The sequence below is a fragment of the Falco cherrug genome, chromosome 4 (genome assembly GCF_023634085.1).
Source record: "Falco cherrug isolate bFalChe1 chromosome 4, bFalChe1.pri, whole genome shotgun sequence".
Taxonomy (NCBI): Eukaryota; Metazoa; Chordata; class Aves; order Falconiformes; family Falconidae; genus Falco; species Falco cherrug.
The window spans coordinates 13,727,231-13,744,942 of record NC_073700.1 but is presented as its reverse complement, the minus strand read 5'-3'; the positions used below and the strand labels follow the sequence as shown (position 1 = coordinate 13,744,942).

The 17,712-nt window shown below is 69.8% G+C and overlaps 5 protein-coding genes across 11 annotated transcripts; 1 reads left to right on the top strand and 4 right to left on the bottom strand.

Moving 5' to 3' along the window:
• Positions 1-602: 602 nt before the first annotated feature.
• IL17RC (interleukin 17 receptor C) lies at positions 603-5,764 on the bottom strand. The gene is given in 20 exon segments (XM_055710432.1): positions 603-1,081; positions 1,083-1,213; positions 1,664-1,702; positions 1,783-1,878; positions 2,007-2,064; positions 2,134-2,202; positions 2,281-2,393; positions 2,504-2,549; positions 2,622-2,672; positions 2,752-2,936; positions 3,047-3,101; positions 3,266-3,325; positions 3,536-3,675; positions 3,837-3,881; positions 3,951-4,062; positions 4,256-4,623; positions 4,713-4,734; positions 4,812-4,963; positions 4,966-5,111; positions 5,754-5,764. Coding segments are annotated over 20 exon segments (2,358 nt in total). The 3' UTR covers positions 603-622.
• IL17RE (interleukin 17 receptor E) lies at positions 5,342-9,658 on the bottom strand. 3 transcript variants are annotated; one of them, XM_055706550.1, is made up of 16 exons: positions 9,512-9,658; positions 9,368-9,435; positions 8,897-9,052; positions 8,696-8,802; positions 8,501-8,624; positions 8,289-8,428; positions 8,136-8,204; positions 7,957-8,023; positions 7,689-7,876; positions 7,483-7,530; positions 7,333-7,378; positions 7,064-7,212; positions 6,924-6,992; positions 6,784-6,835; positions 6,606-6,707; positions 5,342-6,419 (listed from the first exon to the last, which is right to left on the bottom strand). In XM_055706550.1, the coding sequence occupies exons 1-16, from the start codon at positions 9,649-9,651 to the stop codon at positions 5,818-5,820; spliced, it is 2,127 nt and encodes a 708-aa protein (XP_055562525.1). In that variant the 5' UTR covers positions 9,652-9,658; the 3' UTR covers positions 5,342-5,817. The 3 variants fall into 3 exon arrangements, with proteins under 3 accessions (XP_055562525.1, XP_055562526.1, XP_055562527.1); XM_055706551.1 differs by having other exon boundaries at positions 9,420-9,435; positions 9,512-9,630; XM_055706552.1 differs by lacking the exon at positions 8,897-9,052.
• Positions 9,659-9,754: 96 nt separating this feature from the next.
• On the bottom strand, positions 9,755-11,079 carry JAGN1 (jagunal homolog 1). Of its 2 annotated transcripts, none has more exons than XM_055706570.1 (3): positions 10,944-11,079; positions 10,576-10,673; positions 9,755-10,470 (listed from the first exon to the last, which is right to left on the bottom strand). In XM_055706570.1, exons 2-3 carry the CDS (start codon positions 10,662-10,664, stop codon positions 10,008-10,010), a joined length of 552 nt encoding a protein of 183 aa, XP_055562545.1. In that variant the 5' UTR covers positions 10,665-10,673; positions 10,944-11,079; the 3' UTR covers positions 9,755-10,007. The 2 variants fall into 2 exon arrangements, with proteins under 2 accessions (XP_055562545.1, XP_055562546.1); XM_055706571.1 differs by lacking the exon at positions 10,944-11,079 and adding an exon at positions 10,881-10,899.
• Positions 10,982-13,104, top strand: RPUSD3 (RNA pseudouridine synthase D3). 3 transcript variants are annotated; one of them, XM_055706568.1, is made up of 9 exons: positions 10,982-11,168; positions 11,635-11,721; positions 11,808-11,852; positions 11,916-12,012; positions 12,089-12,196; positions 12,274-12,355; positions 12,426-12,552; positions 12,635-12,774; positions 12,856-13,104. In XM_055706568.1, exons 1-9 carry the CDS (start codon positions 10,982-10,984, stop codon positions 13,033-13,035), a joined length of 1,053 nt encoding a protein of 350 aa, XP_055562543.1. In that variant the 3' UTR covers positions 13,036-13,104. The 3 variants fall into 3 exon arrangements, with proteins under 3 accessions (XP_055562543.1, XP_055562541.1, XP_055562544.1); XM_055706566.1 differs by having other exon boundaries at positions 12,274-12,358; XM_055706569.1 differs by having other exon boundaries at positions 11,089-11,168; positions 11,654-11,721; positions 12,274-12,358.
• Positions 13,105-13,439: 335 nt separating this feature from the next.
• Positions 13,440-17,519, bottom strand: TTLL3 (tubulin tyrosine ligase like 3). 2 transcript variants are annotated; one of them, XM_027806048.2, is made up of 11 exons: positions 17,050-17,519; positions 16,850-16,953; positions 16,374-16,721; positions 16,135-16,260; positions 15,939-16,053; positions 15,710-15,817; positions 15,274-15,442; positions 15,055-15,203; positions 14,731-14,977; positions 14,217-14,652; positions 13,440-14,142 (listed from the first exon to the last, which is right to left on the bottom strand). In XM_027806048.2, the coding sequence occupies exons 1-11, from the start codon at positions 17,288-17,290 to the stop codon at positions 13,447-13,449; spliced, it is 2,739 nt and encodes a 912-aa protein (XP_027661849.2). In that variant the 5' UTR covers positions 17,291-17,519; the 3' UTR covers positions 13,440-13,446. The 2 variants fall into 2 exon arrangements, with proteins under 2 accessions (XP_027661849.2, XP_027661855.2); XM_027806054.2 differs by having other exon boundaries at positions 15,274-15,439.
• Positions 17,520-17,712: the final 193 nt, after the last annotated feature.

Below are 17,712 nucleotides of genomic sequence, written 5' to 3'. Positions count from 1 at the left end.
CCAAGGGCAGTCGTAGGAGGGAGTGCGGGTGGGCTGTGCTGGGTGCCCCCGCACGCAGCGGGAGCGGCTCCACGGGGCGCACCAGCCCCGCTACCGCCTGGTCTGGGCGAGGCCCGACGCGGCTCAGCTGCTCCCCATCACCCTCCCAGCCAAACACTCCAGGTCACTTTCCCCCTCCGGCTACACTGGCCCAGTTCCCCTCAAACTGGCCCAGTTCCTGCTCATCCCCCCCAGACTGGTCCGGTTTCCCCCCAGATCCCCTGAACTGGTCCAGTTCTTCTCCAGATCCCCCCAAACTGATCTAGTGCCCTCTCACACTCTCCCTGAACTGGCCCAGTTCCCCCTCATCCCACCCAAAATGGTCCAGTTCCCTCTCACACCGCCCCCCAAACTGGCCCAGTTTGCCCCCAAACCAACCCAGTTCCCTCTAATCCCCCCTGAACTGGTCCAGCTCCATCTCACAGCCCCCCAAACTGGCCCAGTTCCTCCTCACCCCGCAACCAGCCCAGACCCACCTTCCTGCCTGCACGCCCCCCACTTACCTCCCCATCACTGCTCCCCAGTCCACCCCCATCCCTGCCCGCCAGGGACTGGACTCATGCTCAGCAAAGGCACCATCACTTTATTCCCCCACTGCCCGCTGCAGCCCCTCGGCCACCGCCACCACGTATGGCTCTGGCCACCAGCCCCGCCGTTGCCGTGGTCCCGCCAGCGCCCGCAGGAAAGCCTCCGTCTCGCTGGGCAGTGCAAAGGCAGGGGCTGTCTGCAGCGCTGGCGGCACCACCGGCACCGAGGCCTCCAGCCGGGCCACCACGTAGTGCCCACTGCCCACCACCAGTGCTGGCATGGCGCAGGACAGAGCTGCTGCGAACACCTCGCAGGGCGCGACAGTGGGGGCTTCATCGGGGCCGGCACCATGGCTGGGACCGGGGCTGGGGCCACTGGCCCCGGCCCTGGCATCCCACTCGTGTGCGGCAGCCACAGCCGCCGGGGTGAGGAGGAGTATGATGGTGTCACCGTCACACAGGGCCCGGTGGTGCTGGGCATGCAACCAGGGCAGTGGCCCCCACGTCGCTACCCCCGCTGCCACCTCCCGGTGCTGCCACCACTGCCAGCCCCAGTGGGCGCAGGGCTGCCATCAAAGCACACGCTGCCCGCTCTGCTGCCGGCTCCACCGCGTGCACCAGCAGCGCCCGCCGGCCTTGCAGCGGGCCTGGGGGGCATTGTCAGTGCCCAAACGCCCCTGGGCACCCTGTACCCACCCTATGGAGCAGCCATGGTGGGAGGCAGGCTGGGGCGGCCGCCCACGAAGTGGGGGCCACCCACTGGCTCTGTCTCCCAACCACTGCAGCACCCCTTGTGCCCCAGCTAAGGAACAGCCACGGTGGGAAGCAGGCCCAGACAAACACTGATGCCGGACTCACCCCCTGCTCGCCCCTCCACCCCCTTACCCACCCGAAGGGACAGCCAGGGGTGAGGTGGGTTGGGATCCTCCCCAGTAAGATTCCCACCCTCTGCTCTGTCCCCCTACATCCCTACCCACCCTGTGGGGCAGCCACCATGTAGGAAGCAAGCAGGGACCAGCCCTGATGTGGGACTGACCCTTGTGGGGAAGGCATGGACATCCCTGCGCCCCCAGACCCCAGGCTTGCCTCACACTCACCCTCAGAGCCATAGCCAGCCCTCAGGGACTTCAGCCAGCCTGCAGGGAGGAGAGGCAGTGAGGTGGGCTCCTGGGGGGGGTGTCCCACTGGGCACAGCCCCCAGGTGGGGTCTGCTCACCTTTCACATCTTCTTTCTTCAGCAGGAGCAGGAGCAGGAGGCAGGCGGCTCCCAGCAGCACCCCCATCCACGCCAGGGCCCAGCGGGCACGCAGGTCTGCCAGGTTGGGGTCAGTGTCCACCAAGGCCCCCCCCTGGCGCCTGCCCAGTGGCTCCAGGGGGTGGGTGCTCTCCCTCAGCCCCACACCAGCCCCCCTCTCTCCAGGCACAGCTGGGGACACTCACACTTGTGCAGGGGACAGGCCCAGAGCACGACCCCGGTGCTGTTCTTGCTGTGCCAGATCTGTGGGCATGGGGGCATGTCACACACTGCCTGGTCCTTGCCCGCTGCCCGCTGGCTGCCCGCACTGACCTGCCTGCACTGCCCAGCCGCCACGTCCCGCTGCAGCTCCCGCTCCAGCAGACCAGGGTGTCCCGCTCCCTGCAACATCGGCAGGGGGTGAGCCAGCTGTGCCGCCAGTGCTGCTGCCACCAGGACACGAGGCTCCCTGTTCCTTACCGTGCTGGTGAAGCTGGCGAGGGGCGTGCAGGCGCCCTGCTCCAGGACACACAGCGAGGTGTTCCCACCAGGCTCCAGCAGCAGGAGGTCATCAGGGCGGCCAGGCAGCGCTCCTACGGATGTATCAGGGGGCTGTAGGGTGGCAAGGGGAGGCCAGGGAGGGCTCACCCCCCCCAGCCAGACCCTCAGGCTACCCCTGCCCTCCCACCCCAGCAGTACTCACGGTCCCTCAGGCACTGGATCAGCTGGACCTGTCCACTGCTCCACACCTGCCCCAAAGAGTGGATTAACAGTGCCTGGGTCTGCCCATGGGGCAGCCACGGGGCAGAGGGGTGTCCTACCTGCACACAGAGGTTGGGGTGCGGCCGCAGCCCTCCAAAGTCCTGGGGTCCCTGTGGGCAGAAGTGATGCTCCATCAGTGCCACTCACATCCCCCCTATGCTTCTGGCACCCCACGGAGCCCCCACTCACCTGCCCCACGTTGGGCTGCTGCAAGCCAGGCAAGGCTTGGCAGGGCCCGGTGGGCACCAGTTGCCAACAGGGCACCAGCTCGGCCGGGAGGTCGCAGGGCGCCGAGAGGGAGCAGGTCAGCACCTGCCCCACAGCATGCAGGACCAGCTGGCTGTGTGCCCACAGCCGCTCCCAGGCCTCAGTGTCTGCAGTGGCACCAGGAGAGGGGGTGTCACCCTATGTGGTGTCCCCTTGGGTCCCCTTGTGTCCCAGCGACCCCATGCCCCAGCCCACCCCAGCCCCACAGCATGGGTACCGTGGGAGAAGGGGCACAGGGTGGCCCGCAGTGAGTCCTGTGTCTCTGGCCAGACCTGGTGGGGAGGAAGAGAGAGAAGAAGAAGGATTTGGGGTGTCCATGCTGTGACTGTGACCCAGCTAGCCCCTTGGCAATGCCAGAGGGGGACACACAGTGCCCAGAGCCCCTCTGCTTTGGCAGCAGTCCTGCCACCCCCATGGTGTCTGGCTGGGCACCCACCTGCAGGCAGAGGCAGGGCAGCACCTCCTCGGCTGGCAGGCTGTAGTTCATGGGGCTGCTCTGTCACCGGCAACCAGATGTGGGTCACCCCGTGGCAAATTGCCCCTTGGCAGGGTCACCCAGCTCAGAGGTACCCGCTCCCAGGGGACCCTCTCCCAGCCCCCTGCCTGTAACACAGACATGGCTTCTCGGGGAGGGGGGCGGGGGGGGGGGGGGGCAGTGGCCAGAGCCTGGCCAGGGTGGGAGGTCGGGAAAGTGGTTCATACTCACTGCGGTCACTGCACGCCCTGGCCCACTGGTGCTGTGGCTCTGGTTGTGGTAGAGCCGGAGGGTGTAGCTGTGCCCCACAGCGGCCCCCTGCACCTCCACGACCACTTCCTTCGGCCCCGGGGAGATGCGCAGCCTAGGCACTGCGCCGGAGGTGGCTCAGGGTACCCAGCATGGCAGCACAGGCCATGGCCCCTGGGGGCCACCCTCTCCCCTGGCATCCACTGCCCAGCTCTGCCCCGCGGACATGCGCCAAGGTGGGGGGACCCTGGCACAGCCACAGCTGGGGAACACCAGCACCTACCTTGGCACTGGGGGACGGCAGCCTGTGCCTTAGGCCACGAGCAGTCTGTGGGGACAGGGGGTCAGTGAACGCAGGGGGATGTGGCTGCTGCGGCGCTGCATGCCGGGGGCTCACCTGGCACCCGCTGCCACTGGCTCAGCCTCTGGCGGCCGTGCGAATTGGTGTACGCTGTGACGTGGAGCTCGGAGCCCAGCGGCGCCTCGAAGCACCGGAAGGTCACCCAGCCCTGGGCAGGAAAACCACCACTGCGCTGTGGCAAGGCACCAGCACTGCCAGCACCCATCTCCCTGGGGCACGGGGAACAGGACCACCGCGCCATGGAGATGTGCTGGTGCCAGCACCCACATCCCCAAGTACCGCAGTCCATGGAGACTGCTGGTGCCAGGGACACCCTTCCCTGACACCCCACATCTATGTACCAGGGGTCGGCCAGGCAGTGAGGGTGCCAGGGGTGCCTGGACCTCCACGGCCACACAGCGGGAGGAAGTGTACGTGTGTCCGGAGAGCAGCAGCAGCGCAGTGATGTTGGGCTGGGATGAGGCGGCCCCATCCACCGGTGACCACTGTCCCCCCTCGCCACCATCCTGTGCCCAGGGGATGCCAGACGGCGAGGGACGGCGGGGCTGGCCGCTGGAGCCAGGTGGCAGGGCCAGGCGCAGGCGTGCCTCCAGGCAGGGTGAGCAGGCCGTGGGCCCGGCACAGCGCAGCGCTGGCTCCAGCCGCAGCCCAGACAGGGACAGCCCATGCCCGGGCCCTGGTGGCTCCGTCCCGCACAGCACGTCGGTGTCTGGTGGGGGGGGGGGGGGAGATGGATGGTGGATGGGGGCCCCATGCCCCGGGCGGGCCGGGGTCCGTGGCAGTGGCGGGGGCACTTACCCAGAAGGCGGCAGGCGAGGCCCTGGGACGAGGCGGGGGTGAGGCCGGTGGCGGTGTCAGGGAACCCGGTGGCCCACGTGCCCGCAACACCAAACCCACCTGGGAGCAAGCCAGGGCGTCGTGGGGGGCCCCGCGCTCACCCGCCACCCCGGCCACCACCAGCAGCAGCAGCAGCAGCCGCCCTAGGGCACGCATGGCGGGGCCGGGGCCGTGGGGTGCCCCGGCCCCACGCCGGCCACTCCCGACGCTCCCGCTCCCGGCTCCGCGGGCCCCGCCGCCGCCGCCAGCTCCCGCTTCCTGCTCCGATCCCGGACACCCGGGTCCTAGCGCGGCACCGACCGCCCCGGGGTGGGGCCTCCCCGCTCCCGCACCGGCCCGCGGGCGGCCCCTGCCTCGGCGCTGCCGAGAGGGCTCGGGGCTGCCCCGCGGTGCGGACACGGTGACCGGCCCGGCCCGGCCCGGCCGCGGGGAGCCGGGGGTGGGGCTCGATGCCGGGACAAGGGTGAGCCCTGCCCGCCCCGTCCTCGGACGCCCCGTCCTCGGGGCCGCCGTCCCGCACGGGGCCGCCGGGCGGCCGCCACCCGCAGCAGGGCACCAGCCGAGCCCCGCACAGCACACAGACGGCGGGGCAGGGTGAAACGGAACCTTTATTGCTCCCAGCCCGGCCCGGGTCCTGCGGCCAGAGGCAGCAAGGGGCAGGGCCATGCTGTGCCCGGCCGCCCCAGCCCCCCTCGCTCCGGGCAGGGCAGGGACCTCCCCTCCACCACCGCTCAGCTCCTTCCAGCCGGCCCCTCGCCCGGCTGCGGCATCCCAAGGGGCTTCCCGGGGTCCCGGCTCTCCACTGGAAGAGGTTCCTGTGTGGAAATAAAGCTGCCCCCGGCCCGGGGACAGCACGTCCGCTCCCGGCCCCGGCAGCACATCCCACGGCTGGGGCCAGCCCTGCTGGGGCCCCACCGTGCGGCACCCCCGGGCACCCCTCCTGCCACCGCGGCTGGCACCTGGCCAAGCCCTACACCTCCGCTACAGGACCCCCGCCCTCACCGGGGGGCCATGCCCAGCCCCACTGGCCCCGCAGCAACACCCAGCTCAGCCCCAGCATGGGCACTCAGGTGCCAGCTGCCACCCCGGGGGGTCGAGCTGGGGGGGTGCCCTCCCCAGCCCCCTCCTCCAGCAGCCGGTGCAGGAGCCCCCCTGCTCTGCCCCAGCGGCGGGGAACCGGGGGGCTGCCCCGCAGGGCACCCAGCAGCCCAGGCAGCTGCCGGGGCAGGCGGTAGGTGGGCAGGGGTCGGAGTGGCCTGGGGACATCGCGGGGGCTGCAGAGATGGCTGAAGTAGGCCAGCACCCACCCGCCACCATGTCCCGCCACCCCCAGCTCCCCGTGCAGGCAGGCCATGGCCGCCCCGAAGATGTCGTGGGCATCGCCAGCGGTCCCACCGGCTGCCCCGACCCGCCACCGGCGGAAAAGCCGGGCACTGCCCCGGCTCCAGAGAAGGAGGACAGTGCCGTGCTGGCGGCCCACGCGGCCCCGCTGGGCGTAGAGCCATGGCAGGGTGCCTGCCTGCCCCAAGCCACCTGCTTCCCACAGGTCCAGGTGCACGTCGCAGCCCAGCCCCGCACGCAGGCGCTCGGCCAGTGCGCACACCAGGCCAAGGTGCTCCTCCGAGTCCGGGGAGTACAGCAGCAGCACGGGGCGCCCGCCCAGGCCACCTGCGGGATGGAGGGGACAGCAGTGACAGCCCTGCCCCGAGCCCCCCTGGCACTCCCTAGGGACATCCTGGCATCCCCCAAGGGCATCCAAGCATCCGCTGCACGAGCCGGGGAGCTGGCACCCCAGCCCCGAGGCCACCATGCCCACTTCCCACTGGTCCCACAGCCCCCTGGGGTGCCCCTCACCATCAGCCGGCCTCCAGGTGCCGCGGCAGTTGAGAAGCAGCACAGTCACCACCAGCCCCAGCACCAGTGCCAGGCCCAGCAGCCCAAAGTGCCTGCGGGAGACTGGGAGAGGGGGCAGTGAGGGGTGGGTCTCTGTCCGCCACCTCCACCCGCCATGCCCCCCCAGACCTCCACTCACCATCAGGACAGAGCAGCTGCTTCCGAGCAAAGCGCACATCTGAGCGCCACACCTGGGGAAGGGGTTAAGTGAGGGGGGGCCATGTTGGGGTGTCCCCCCCAGCCATGCAAGTGCTGGTGCCAGCACAGAGGTCACCTTACCAGCACGCAGCTGCCCAGGACCTGCACTGGCAGCAGCAGTGCCAGCTCCCCCGGGGCAGAGCCCTCCGGCTGCAAAGCACAAGGACAGAGTCACCACGCGTGGGTGCCCCCCATGTTGCCCCCAGCCCTGTGCTGCTCACCTGTGTGACGGTGTAGAGTGGGGCCTCAGCCTCACACTGCCCACTCCGGCGCTGGCAGAGGGCTGCGCTGAAGGCTGTGGGGATGCTGGAGGTGAGGTGCAGGCGCAACTGCAGCCCCCAAATGCTCACTGAAACGTTCCAGGCGGTCTCTGCAGTCACCAGAGAGGGGGAGGGGCAGGTTTGAAGGATGCCCAAGGGGACAAGGGGTGCAAGGGTCCTCAGGGCAGAGCTGTGGTCAGCCCAGGGGTGCCCCAGCTCACAGGGCTCACCTGGCTGGTGGGGACACTCTACATGGCTGCTGTTCCTGTAGGAGAACTGGGGGGAGCGGGGATCAGCAGAGGGGGTGGGTGAGCCACCATCGCCCATAGCTGCCCCCCATCCCCTTCCCAGACAGTGCCCACCCACCCCTGGAGGCTTACCCGGAAGCAGAGCTGGGGGTGTACATCCACCTTGTCCAGTGTATATGCCTGGAATGAGCAGAGAGCATGTCACTGTCCCTGACCCACACAGCCCACGGGCACCCCAGCACCCACCCGCCACCCTTGGGGGACCTGGGGTCCAGCAGATGCCACAGGCAGGGACATGGCCCTGCACCCAGTGGCACCTCAGGACTGGGACCCTTCACCTGCTCCTCCTCACTGGCTGTGGAGTTGGGGATGTCATGGCAGGGTGCAGTCTCAGCCGCCACATCTCTCCAGCACAGGGTGGCCCGCGGGTGTAGGGGGCAGCTGGTGCTCAGCACCATCGCCATCTGGTCCTTGCTGCTGGCACTGTAGTCGTGGAAGCGCACTGAGGACCACAGCTCGGGGCCATCTGCAGGACACCAGTCAGCAGGGCTGGGGGCCCAGCTGGGGGACCCCTGGGACCTGGCTCCCTTGCCCGCGGGCACTCACAGGCGGCTGGCTGGTCACGGAAGGGGCAGCGCTTGCTGCGTGGGCTGTCGTGGTGTGGGTAAGAGGCCTAGGGGAGCAGAGTGGGGCAGTCACGGTGGGGTGTGCGCCCACCCATCCTGCCTGCCCTCACTGCAGGGGAAAAGACAGGGGCCCAGCAGTCACAGGGGAGGACGACGCACCTCGATACACAGGCAGGGCACCAGGAACTCATACGGCAGCGAGACGCGGCTGCCCCCCAGCACCAGCACCTGCAGGCACAGAGGCAGCATCAGCTGGCAGGGAGCATGGCCCCCAGCCCGGGATGGGAGTTGGGGGGAAACCGGAGCCATTACCTGCTGGTGGAAGGGCCGGGGCAGCTCCTCGCACTCCAGGGCCAGCTGGTGGCACAGCCGCACCATCAGGGCAGGGCCTTCGGGCACCCACACCTCGATGGCCCGTGCCTCAGGGACCCAGGCATGGTTGAAGACGGGCCCTGCAGAGCAGGCAGGGGTCAGCCAGCGCCGGTGTCCCCCCCGGACATCCCCGGGGTCCCTCCCAGCCTCACCGGGCAGCTCAGCAGTGACCAGACGGCGACGGCTGAGGGCCAAACCTCGGTCAGGGATGGTGCGCAGGGACACCAGGACCTGCTGCCCACTCTCCGCCGGGAAGCAGTCGAACTGCACCTGCCACTGTGGGGAGCAGGGGGTCAGTGGGACACCCACAACCCCGGTGCCCAGCCCGCGGTCCACCCCAGACTCACCGGTGAGCTGCGCGGTGCCCGGTGCCGCCGCCACACCTGCAGCCAGCCCGCCCGGTTGGAGCCCAGCTCCAGGAAGTTGAGCTGCAGCCCACGGACACCGCTGAGCTCTGCGAGAAACCAGCGTGGGATGCTGACACGGGTGGGAGGGCGAGGCGTTCCCCCACGCCCGGGGGTGCCCGGTCCCCCCGCCCCGGCCCGTACCTGCGGCGGGGAGTGCCAGGCGCACCCGCAGGCAGGGCCGGCACGGCTGCGCGGGCAGGCACAGGCGGGCCCCGCTCAGCGCCAGGGCGGGTGGCTCCAGCGGGGGCCCGGGCCGGGCCGGGCGGCGGCAGCGGGGGCGGCTCAGCGTGCTGTCGGCTGCCGGGGGAGAGCAGAGGGGCGGCCGTGCGCCGGGGGTTCCGCCTGCCGGAGCTCCGGCGGACATCGGAAGGGGGGGAACCCCGGGGACCGGCAGCCCTCGGGAAGGGGGGAAGAGCCCCGCGGACCGGGAGCCCTCGGGAAGGGGGGAAGAGCCCCGCGGACCGGGAGCCCTCGGGAAGGGGCAAGAGCCCCGCGGACCGGGAGCCCTCGGGGACCGGGAGCCCTCGGAAGGGAGAAGAGCCCCGGTGATCGGGTGACCCCTCCCGCCCTCCAGGACCCAACAGCGGCGAGAGCCCTGCCATCCCGCCGTACCCTGCAGAGCCCGGGAGCCCCGCGCTCGCCGCCCGGCCCCGCCGCTACTCACCGGTGGCCCGGCACTCCTGCAAGCAAAGAGACGGGGGTGAGCCTGGCGCCGCCCGCCCCCCGCCCGGTCCCCCCCACCTCCCCGGCGCTCACGAAGTTGGCGGAGACCCGGAAGCGGGTGACGGCGGCCCCGACCCACGGCAGCAGCAGCGCGGCGGCGACGAGCAGCACCGGGCGCCCCATGGCCGAGCCGCCGCCGCTCCCCGCCCCGCCCCGGGCCGGCCCCGTCGCATTCCTCCGCCGGCACGTGCGGCCCCGCCGCGCCACCCCCCCCCCCCCCCCCCGCCGCTCCCCCGCCCCGCTGCCGGGCGGCGCTTCCTGCGGCGCGGACACGCGTGGGAGCGCGGGGCATGCTTTATTTACACAGAGCAAGACACGGAGGAAGGGGCACCGCACCCCAGGGACCTTCCACGGCCCGGGAGCCACCTCAGCCCCGGGGTCTCCCCCCCCCCGGCATGCGAGCCCGGTGCCATGGCGTGGCTCAGACACACACGTTGGTCCCCGGAGACCCTCACCAGAGCTGCGCCAGCGCTGCCCTACAGGGCCCGGCTGCAGAGCTCCAGCCCTCATGGAGCCCACCCATCCCCGCTCATTTCTTCTTCTTCTCCTGCGTGCTGGTAAACCAGGAGTCCAGCAGCTTCTTGCTGTAGTAGAGCTGCCAGCCATGCACCTGGGCAGCCACCACCACCACCAGGTACATGACAGAGACGGCTGAGAAGCCGAAGATGAAGCGGTAAGCTTTGCCATGGCGGTAGAGCTGCTGCGCCATGGGGAACATCTCCATGGCCCCGTAGATGAGAGGAGCCACAGAGAAGAGGCCGGTGCTGATCATGGAGAGTACCAGGTAGCTGATGTTGTTTCGGGGGAAGGACAGGAGGCCCAGGAGGGAGGGCAGGATGCTGAGCAGGTAGGGGTACTCCCACTGGTAGGGCATGGCCACCTGGTCGTGGGGCAGCAGCTTGAGGTGCCCTACACACATCTGGGCCAGCAGCAGCAGCCAGATGCCCACATGCGTGTAGATCAGTTTCTTGATCTCTGTCTTGAGGGCCACGCTGCGGAAAGAGCACAGGGCTGTCAGGGCCTGTTGGGGGGGAACGCGGGCCATCCTTGGAGCCCTGGGGGAGGCCGCGGGGGCCCCGCAGTGGCGGGACACCTACCTCATCTGGTAGTGAGAGGCCACGCGCTCACGGTGCTGGAAGTCGCTGCCATCGGTGCCGGCAGCGCGGGGACCCCCGCGGGAGGCCATGGCACTATCCTGGGGAGGCAGAACGTGAGGCGAGAGCAGGCCTCCCCCGACGTTCCCTGCGGGAGACCCGCCTGCAGCCGCAAGCTGAAGCCCCCCGGGGAGCCTCCCCGGGCCTCCCCTCCCGCAGTGACAGACCACCGTGACAGCCGCGGAACTCCCTTCCCGTGACTGCCCTGCGCCCGCCCGACCCCCCGGGGCAGGCTCCCGGGCACCCACGCAGGTGACACCCCCGGGGCCCCCTCCCCGCCGGCCCGGTCCGCCGCGGGCGCCGCACCCCACCTGCTAGCGGGACACTCTGCCTACACTTCCGCCTATCTATGGTCGCGACCGCCGGCTCTGAAAGCCTGGGTGGCCGCTCTGCGCTCCCGGAGGCCCGGCTCTATGGCCGCGGCGGCCGGCTCCCCCCTTGGTGCCGCCTGCGCGCAGGCGCAGCGCCGCCATGGCGGGCGGGGGCACGGCTGGGCGCGTGCTGGCGCGCGCGGGACAGGGGGCGCGCGCCGCGGGGTCAGCGGGGCGTGGGAGCGCGCGCGTGGGGCGCGAGGAGGCGGGGGGGGGTTGGGGTGGCGGCACGCGGGGGCGCGCGTTCGTGGGGCCGCGGGGGCGCGCACGCGTGTGCATACGGGGCGCACGTCCCGGGGTGCGCGTGGGCACGCAGACGCGTGGGTGCGGGCGGCTTGCGGGGTTGTGCACGTGTGGGGCCAGGGAGGTTATGGGATGCGTGGGGGAGGGGAACAGGCGTGGGGCGCGCGTGCGTGAGCTGGGGGGTCTGGGGGAGCATGAGGGTGCGGTGACAGCTGCAGGGGTGCACGGGGGGGGGCAGGGTGGTGGGGTGGGGGCCAGATCTGGGGACACGTGTAGGGCAGTGGGGACGCACAGGGTGGGGAACAGGGTAGGTAGCCTTGGGGGAGGGGGGATGTCCCACGCGGGTAGGTGGCTGGGGGAGGGTCCCACGCCACCCGTGCCCCCACAGCCCACTGCACTCGCCGCAGGTGGGGGCGGCCGCTGGGTGCCGAGGGGACGCTGGGGCTGCTGGAGGACGCCGTGGTGCACCGGGAAGGTACCGGGGGTGTGGGGGGGGACAGGACACGCTGGAGGGGGCAGCAGCAGGGGGGGCTGCACCCTGACCAGATGTCCCCTCACCAGGAGCCCTGCTGGCGCTGAGCAAGCCCCCTGGCCTGCCCGTCCTGGGTGAGTGTGGGATATGAGGGGCCAGGCGGGGGGGGCCCAGCAGGCACTGACCCCCCTCTGCAGGGTGCCCTGGGGAGCTGAGCCTGGCGGCACTGCTGCCGGCGCTGCGACGGCGCCTGGGCCTCCACGCTGAGCTCCACGTGGTGAAGGCTCCCGCCAGGTAGGGCTGAGGGGTGCTGCGGGGGTCAGGGGGTGCCTGCCCCTCCCCCAGGCCTCAAAGCTCCCATATCCTGCAGGGAGTGTTCTGGCCTTGTCCTCCTGTCCAGCTGCCACCGCACCACTGAGCAGCTCCAGCAGTTCTTTACTGACGCCCGCCGGAGGGGCCAGTACCCTGCCACGTACCGGTGAGTCCCCGGGACCCCGCCGTGCCAGGGCAGTGGGACCCATCCCCTCCTCACCCCCCCTCCCCTCCTCCCCGCAGTGCTGTCACCGTGGGAGTCCCAGCAGAGGTGGAGGGCGAGATCCGCACCGGGCTGTGCTGGCAGCAGCAGGGTGACACCGCCGTGGTAAGGGGGTGCTGGGGGGTAGCCTGGGGGGGTGCCCCGCGGGGTGCTGAGGCCTGTGCTGCCGCAGGTGGTGCCAGTGCCGGCCCCAGGGCGCCGCAGCCTGGCCAGGAAGGAGGTGAAGAGCACCCTGACCCGCTACCGGGTGCTGGGCACCGCGGGGGGCTGTGCCCTCCTCCAGCTCCAGCCCAAGACAGGTGAGTGACCACCCAACACCCACCACCTGCAACCCCACCACCGGCATGATCCCACCGCACTGCCCCCTCCATGCCTCCCCAGCCTTCCCGGAGCAGCTCCAGGTGCACCTGACGCTGCTGCTGTGTCCAGCGCTGGGCGACCATGAGCACTCGTCCCGTGTGGGCAGGGTGCTGGGGGTGCCCTTCCTCCTGCCCCCCACAGCCGCTCCGCCCCACACACAGGTACGTGGCCAGGGTGGGTGCTGGGGGGGGCTCAGCACGACCCCCGGGGACCCCGCTGAGCTGCCTCCTGCCCTGCTGCAGGTGCTGGATGAGGAGCTGCTGCACCGGCTGGGGCTGTCCCTGCAGCAGCTCCGCCGCCTTCCACTCCACCTGCACCTGCAGCAGCTGGCACTGCCCCAGGGCCCGCTCTGTGCCCCTCCGCCACCCCCATTCCTGCGCACCCTGCGCCGCCTGGGGCTGCCTGGGCATCAGGAGCCCTAGCACCTGCAGGGGAACCCCATCCCCACCCTGCTTCTCTGTGCTACCCCATTAAAGCCCCACCTGCCACCACTGTGGCTCAGCGCCCGTTTCTTTCCTTGGCACACAAGGGACACATTGCCCCTGTCCCCACGGCATCGCTGGGGGCACCAGCCCCTCCAAGCAGAGCCAGCGACAGCAGTGCTGCCACCACCCCCTGTGCCTGACCTGGTTCCCAGCGCTGGGGCACAGCCGTATCACCACTGCTGGGGCTTGGCTCTGTCTGGCAGGCACAACCGCAGGCAGGCGGGAGCGGAGGCACCGGTTCCTGCCTGCTCTCTGCCACCAGCAGCCCCGGTTCCTGCCCACAGCCCTGGCGCGGTGCAGCCCCAGCTGTGCCCTGCCACGCAAGGAGGGGCAGACCCAGATTCAATGTCACAGACGTTTATTGCAGCCCCCACGGAGGGTGGGCTGTGTGCCCCGACCCAGCGATGGGGTCTGGCTGAGGTGGGGGCGAGCTGGTGCTGCTGCACTGCTCCAGCTGTGAGGCACAGGGTGCTGTGTGGTGCGCTCCTGGATGGCCTTCAGTGTCACAGCTCTTCTGTGTCCCCCCTGGGAGCTGCTGCACGCCCCCTCCCTGCAGCAGGGCTTGGGTGGCACGGGGTCCAGATGCCAGGTGCCAGCTTGGGTGGGTGTCATACCCCGGCGGGAGGGGAGGAGGGGAGCTGGCCTGTGGGTCCCCAGGAGCTGGCTGGGGGCTCCCCGGGGTGGTGGGATGGGGACCCTGGCCAGGGGATGGACACTTGAGCTGCAGCAGAGCTGCCTGGGGTGGCCCGAGCAGGCAGCTGAGCTGCAGCAGCTCCCGGCGCAGCAGCGTGGGGACTGCAGGGGTGCTGGGCGGGCAGAGCCAGTGGGGCAGCGGCGGTTCCATCGCCCCAGGGGAACCAGCTTCTCCCACGCTGCTGCTGGGTGGGGAACCTGGCTGGCTCTGCCCCAGGGGCTGGGGGGCACGATGGGCTGGTGGGCAGCAGGTGCAGCAGTGGGGGGCTTGCCTTGGGATTGGGGCTTCCTCAGAGAGTGACCTTCCACCGTCAGCTTCAGCCCCACGGCCAGAGGCCTGGGCATGACCGCCTGTGGGGGGACATGGGTGGGAGTGGGGGCTCTGTGCCTGCAAGAGGCCTGCCCCCCAGCCCTCCCCAGCCTACCTCCTTGTAGATCAGCTCAAAGGCCCCAGTGGGGCAGGTGGGGTTGTCCTTGCGGTCAAGCACCACGCGCAGCGTGTCCCGCTGGACATTGGCGCAGAGTCGGCTGGTCACGACTGAGGAGGGGGCCATGGTGGGGCTGACGTTGATCTCCAGCAGCCAAGGCTGGTAATCTTCCCCAAAGGCAAAGTCAGCCCCATAGAGCTCGAAGCTGCCCTTGCGGGACCGTACAAGGTCTCGGGTGCTGCGCAGGGTGCCCACCACTGCCGCCTTCATGCCGGGCACCATCACCTGGTGCCAGACATCTGCCTGCCCAATCTGTGCCAAGTATGCCTGGAACTGCCGGCTGGACCAGATCCGGTCAGGGGGCAGCTGGGGGTGCTGGCTCCGCACTGACTTGAACTGCTTCTGGATGGAGACATTGCAGAGGTGCCGGGCGCTGGGGTGGGGAGAGCGGGGCTGTGTCAGTGGGGTACCAGGGCACTGGGGTGTGGGTGCCAGGGCAGGGGGCACTCACGGGTCCAGGCGGCGCAGGGAGAAGGGCTGGGAACAGAAGCGCAGGTAGCTCTCTCGGTAGAACCAGACAGTCAGTGGGTTCCAGTTGGTCACCAGGAACCATTGCCGGATGTCGAATTTGGTGCCGAAGATGAGCAGCAGCCGCTCCACGTACTTCTGCACCACCCAGCTACCCACCCGTGCTGAGGGTGCTCTGCAGCCCCCCGCCAGCTCCAGCACCTCCTCCAGCCGTGCTGTGCAGACGATGCCTGGGGACATGGTGACGGTGGGGGCCCTGCACTTAGAAGGGAGCCTGTGCCCCACCCCCAGCTCCTCCTGGCCTTACCTCTGCCGCAGGATTTGGCACCAGGCTTGAGGATCCAGACGTTGCGGTCACCCTCCATGCCAAACTGGGGCAGTTGCTCTGCCAGGCAGCACAGCAGGGCCCGGCACTGCTCCCGCTGTGCCTCACTCAGCACCAGCCTGGCCCCCAAGCTGCGGGGGGGCATGGGGGGCTCAGCGCTGGTGCCACCACACTGTCCCCCCCATCCTGCTCAGCACTCACTGCACCACGTGGTAGTAGTCCCGCAGGAAGCGGTCCCAGTCGGCGTCCGTCATGCGGGGAGCTGAGGGGTCCCAGTCGATGTCCTGGTGCCCCAGGCTGGCCAGGTGCTGCCTGCAGACCTGCAGGGCCTCCTCCACCAGCTGGGGGGGCAGGAGGGACCCCGACCCTGCTGTGGATGGTACGGGGTGAGAGACATGGCTCCTGGCAACCTGCTGTGCCACCCTCAGGGCCAAAGCACAGAGCCTTACCATGGAGATGGGTGGTTGTGGGTGCATGGGGATGGGTGGGGGGTGAGGCAGAGCACCAGTAAGGTTGGCTGGCCTCAGGGTGCAGGGGGAGTCCCAAGCCACAGCCCCAAGCAGAAGCTCAGCCCCTAGACATGTCCTTGACCCTGAACTCCCCATTGTTCCCCTCAGGTGCAGCTCCACACACTCACCTGGCCCCTCGCCAGCTTTCAGGGGCTGCTCTGTCCCCTCCGGCACATCCCCAGCCCTCTCCAGGGCCACTCTGAGCAGGCTGCGAGCTGCTGTCAAGCGGAAATCCTCTGCAAGGTAGGGGGGCATCATCCCACCCCAGTCCTGCACAGGACACAGGGGGACCAGGAGCATGGGGTGGGGGGACAGGAGGGCAACAGCCCTGGGGGGCTGTGCCAGCCCCAAGCTCACCGATGAAGGCTTGCCGCTCATCTGCAGCCCCCAGCCGGTAGCACCGGGGGAAGAAGGTGTCAGGGTCAGCTTGGTCGAACCAGGGCAGGTTTCGCAGGTTTTGACACAGCCCCTCCTGTTTGGAGAAAGGTAGCAGCCCCCGCTGGACCCCACCAGCCCTATTGCATCCCCCTCCCCAGGGGCTCCAGGCTCTCACCTTGGTGGTGAAGGCGCCTACCCCAGCGTAGTGGTTCACCACCTGGTCCTGCCGCAGCAGCCGGCAGTCAGTGCTGCAGCGGCTGGTCCAGATGAAGTTCGGCACCTGGTCCCGCACCAGGCAGGACTGTGGGAGGGAGGGAGCTGGGGTGAGGCACAGAGCCTCCATCCCACCCTCACCCCCTGCGCCAGGGGGTCCCAGAGGAAGGGTGCTGGGGGCTGCAGCAGAGCTCAGCTAACCATGAGGTCATGGATGCCATCAGGGTCCTCATCCCACTGCTCTTCCTCCTCCTCTTCCTCCTCCTCATTGGGTGGCCATGAGAAGCTCAGGGGCCCTGGGGTCCCCAGCAAAGGCTGTGCCTCATGGCATGGTGACCCCAGCTGCAGGTCCAGCACTGCCTCCCCCTGCTCAGCACCATCACTGCCTTCATCCTCCTCCTGCAGCCGCCTCTCCTGGCTGCCATGCTGCTGCTCTGGGCAGCTGCCCACCCTGCCCGTGCTGGGGAGCTTCCTCTCTACCCAGCCCCGGGCCCGCAGCAGGCTGCGCATGACGGGGTACGGGCCCTGCACTGTGAAGATCTTCTTCTCCTGGGGAGAGACCAGAGAGCTCAGCCTGCCCACCCCTGGTCCCTCCAGCTCAGCTCTTACACCTGAGCCACAAATGCAATAAATGTAAGTGCATGGCATCTTGGGGGGTGTGAAATCAGGCCCCTCACCTTGATGGCCCTCTCCACGCGCAGCCTGGCCCTCTTGAACTGATCAGGGTTGAGCAAGGGGTGGTGGCAGCTACGGTGGCCAGTGGTGGTGGCTGTTGCCTGCCCTGTGAGGCCAGTCCGTGACGCCAGCCCTGGCTGAGCCCGCTGACCCCAGGTTCCCAGCCCCACAGGGTGGGCAGGGAGGGGGAGCACGTGCCTACCTGCCTGCCTCTGCCTAACCGAGCTGGTGGTCCCCGACATGGCCTTCGCTGGCCTGCCAAGCTTCATGCTGGTGTCCCGGCTGCACTGCACAGGCCCTGAGATGCCCTGCTGTGCCCTTGTGCCCAGCCTGGCAGGCCAGGGGACAGCCGGGATGTCTTCTGCTCCAGCAACAGCCCCCCTAGCTGAGCGCTGACCCCAGCCATGGGCGCGGCGTGCCCGGGGCTGCTCTCTCTGTGGCATGGTCCCACGGCAGCCTGAGGGTGAGGGGGAACCCAGGGTGACTCTGCCTCCCCCGGGCACCAAGTGAGTTCCCTGTTCCTCACCCTGCTGGGAGCTGAGGTGAGGGTCCAGTGCAGAATGCAGCCCCCCCAATACCAGCACTGCTATGGCAACCACCGCACTGGCTCCACTGCTCCGAAGGGGGGAACAAACCAGACCCCCAGTGCCACGGGTGCAGCCCCGCCGTGCCCGCGCCCCACCCCCAGCCCAGCTCCCCACTCGAACCCCAGAACCCCCCCGACAAACCCTTTTGTGCCCACACCTGGAGACCCCCCCCAAGCCCCCTTTCAAACCCTTCCGTACCCACAGACACCCGTCACGCCCCGCCCCAGCCCTGCCCGCACCGTCGGGGCTGCCCCCCCGCCCCCGCGCTGTTTGCCGTT

What these genes read in the sequence shown, in the direction of transcription:
- IL17RE (XM_055706550.1), bottom strand. Translation starts at nt 9,651, where the DNA reads ATGCGACGGGGCCGGCCCGGGGCGGGGCGGGGAGCGGCGGCGGCTCGG. An exon ending in CAGCCAGTGAGGAGGAGCAG is followed by an intron (nt 7,531 to 7,688) that starts GTGAAGGGTCCC and finishes TGCTCATTCCAG; the next exon opens with GCATATACACTGGACAAGGT. An exon ending in GCAGCTGCTCTGTCCTGATG is followed by an intron (nt 6,708 to 6,783) that starts GTGAGTGGAGGT and finishes CCCCTCTCCCAG; the next exon opens with TCTCCCGCAGGCACTTTGGG.
- JAGN1 (XM_055706570.1), bottom strand. Translation starts at nt 10,664, where the DNA reads ATGGCCTCCCGCGGGGGTCCCCGCGCTGCCGGCACCGATGGCAGCGAC. An exon ending in GCCTCTCACTACCAGATGAG is followed by an intron (nt 10,471 to 10,575) that starts GTAGGTGTCCCG and finishes CTCTTTCCGCAG; the next exon opens with CGTGGCCCTCAAGACAGAGA.
- RPUSD3 (XM_055706566.1), top strand. Translation starts at nt 10,982, where the DNA reads ATGGTCGCGACCGCCGGCTCTGAAAGCCTGGGTGGCCGCTCTGCGCTC. An exon ending in CCCTGGCCTGCCCGTCCTGG is followed by an intron (nt 11,853 to 11,915) that starts GTGAGTGTGGGA and finishes CCCCCTCTGCAG; the next exon opens with GGTGCCCTGGGGAGCTGAGC. An exon ending in CCGCTCCGCCCCACACACAG is followed by an intron (nt 12,775 to 12,855) that starts GTACGTGGCCAG and finishes GCCCTGCTGCAG; the next exon opens with GTGCTGGATGAGGAGCTGCT.
- TTLL3 (XM_027806048.2), bottom strand. Translation starts at nt 17,290, where the DNA reads ATGCCACAGAGAGAGCAGCCCCGGGCACGCCGCGCCCATGGCTGGGGT. An exon ending in ATGGCATCCATGACCTCATG is followed by an intron (nt 16,261 to 16,373) that starts GTTAGCTGAGCT and finishes TCCCTCCCACAG; the next exon opens with TCCTGCCTGGTGCGGGACCA. An exon ending in TTGAGCTGATCTACAAGGAG is followed by an intron (nt 14,143 to 14,216) that starts GTAGGCTGGGGA and finishes GTCCCCCCACAG; the next exon opens with GCGGTCATGCCCAGGCCTCT.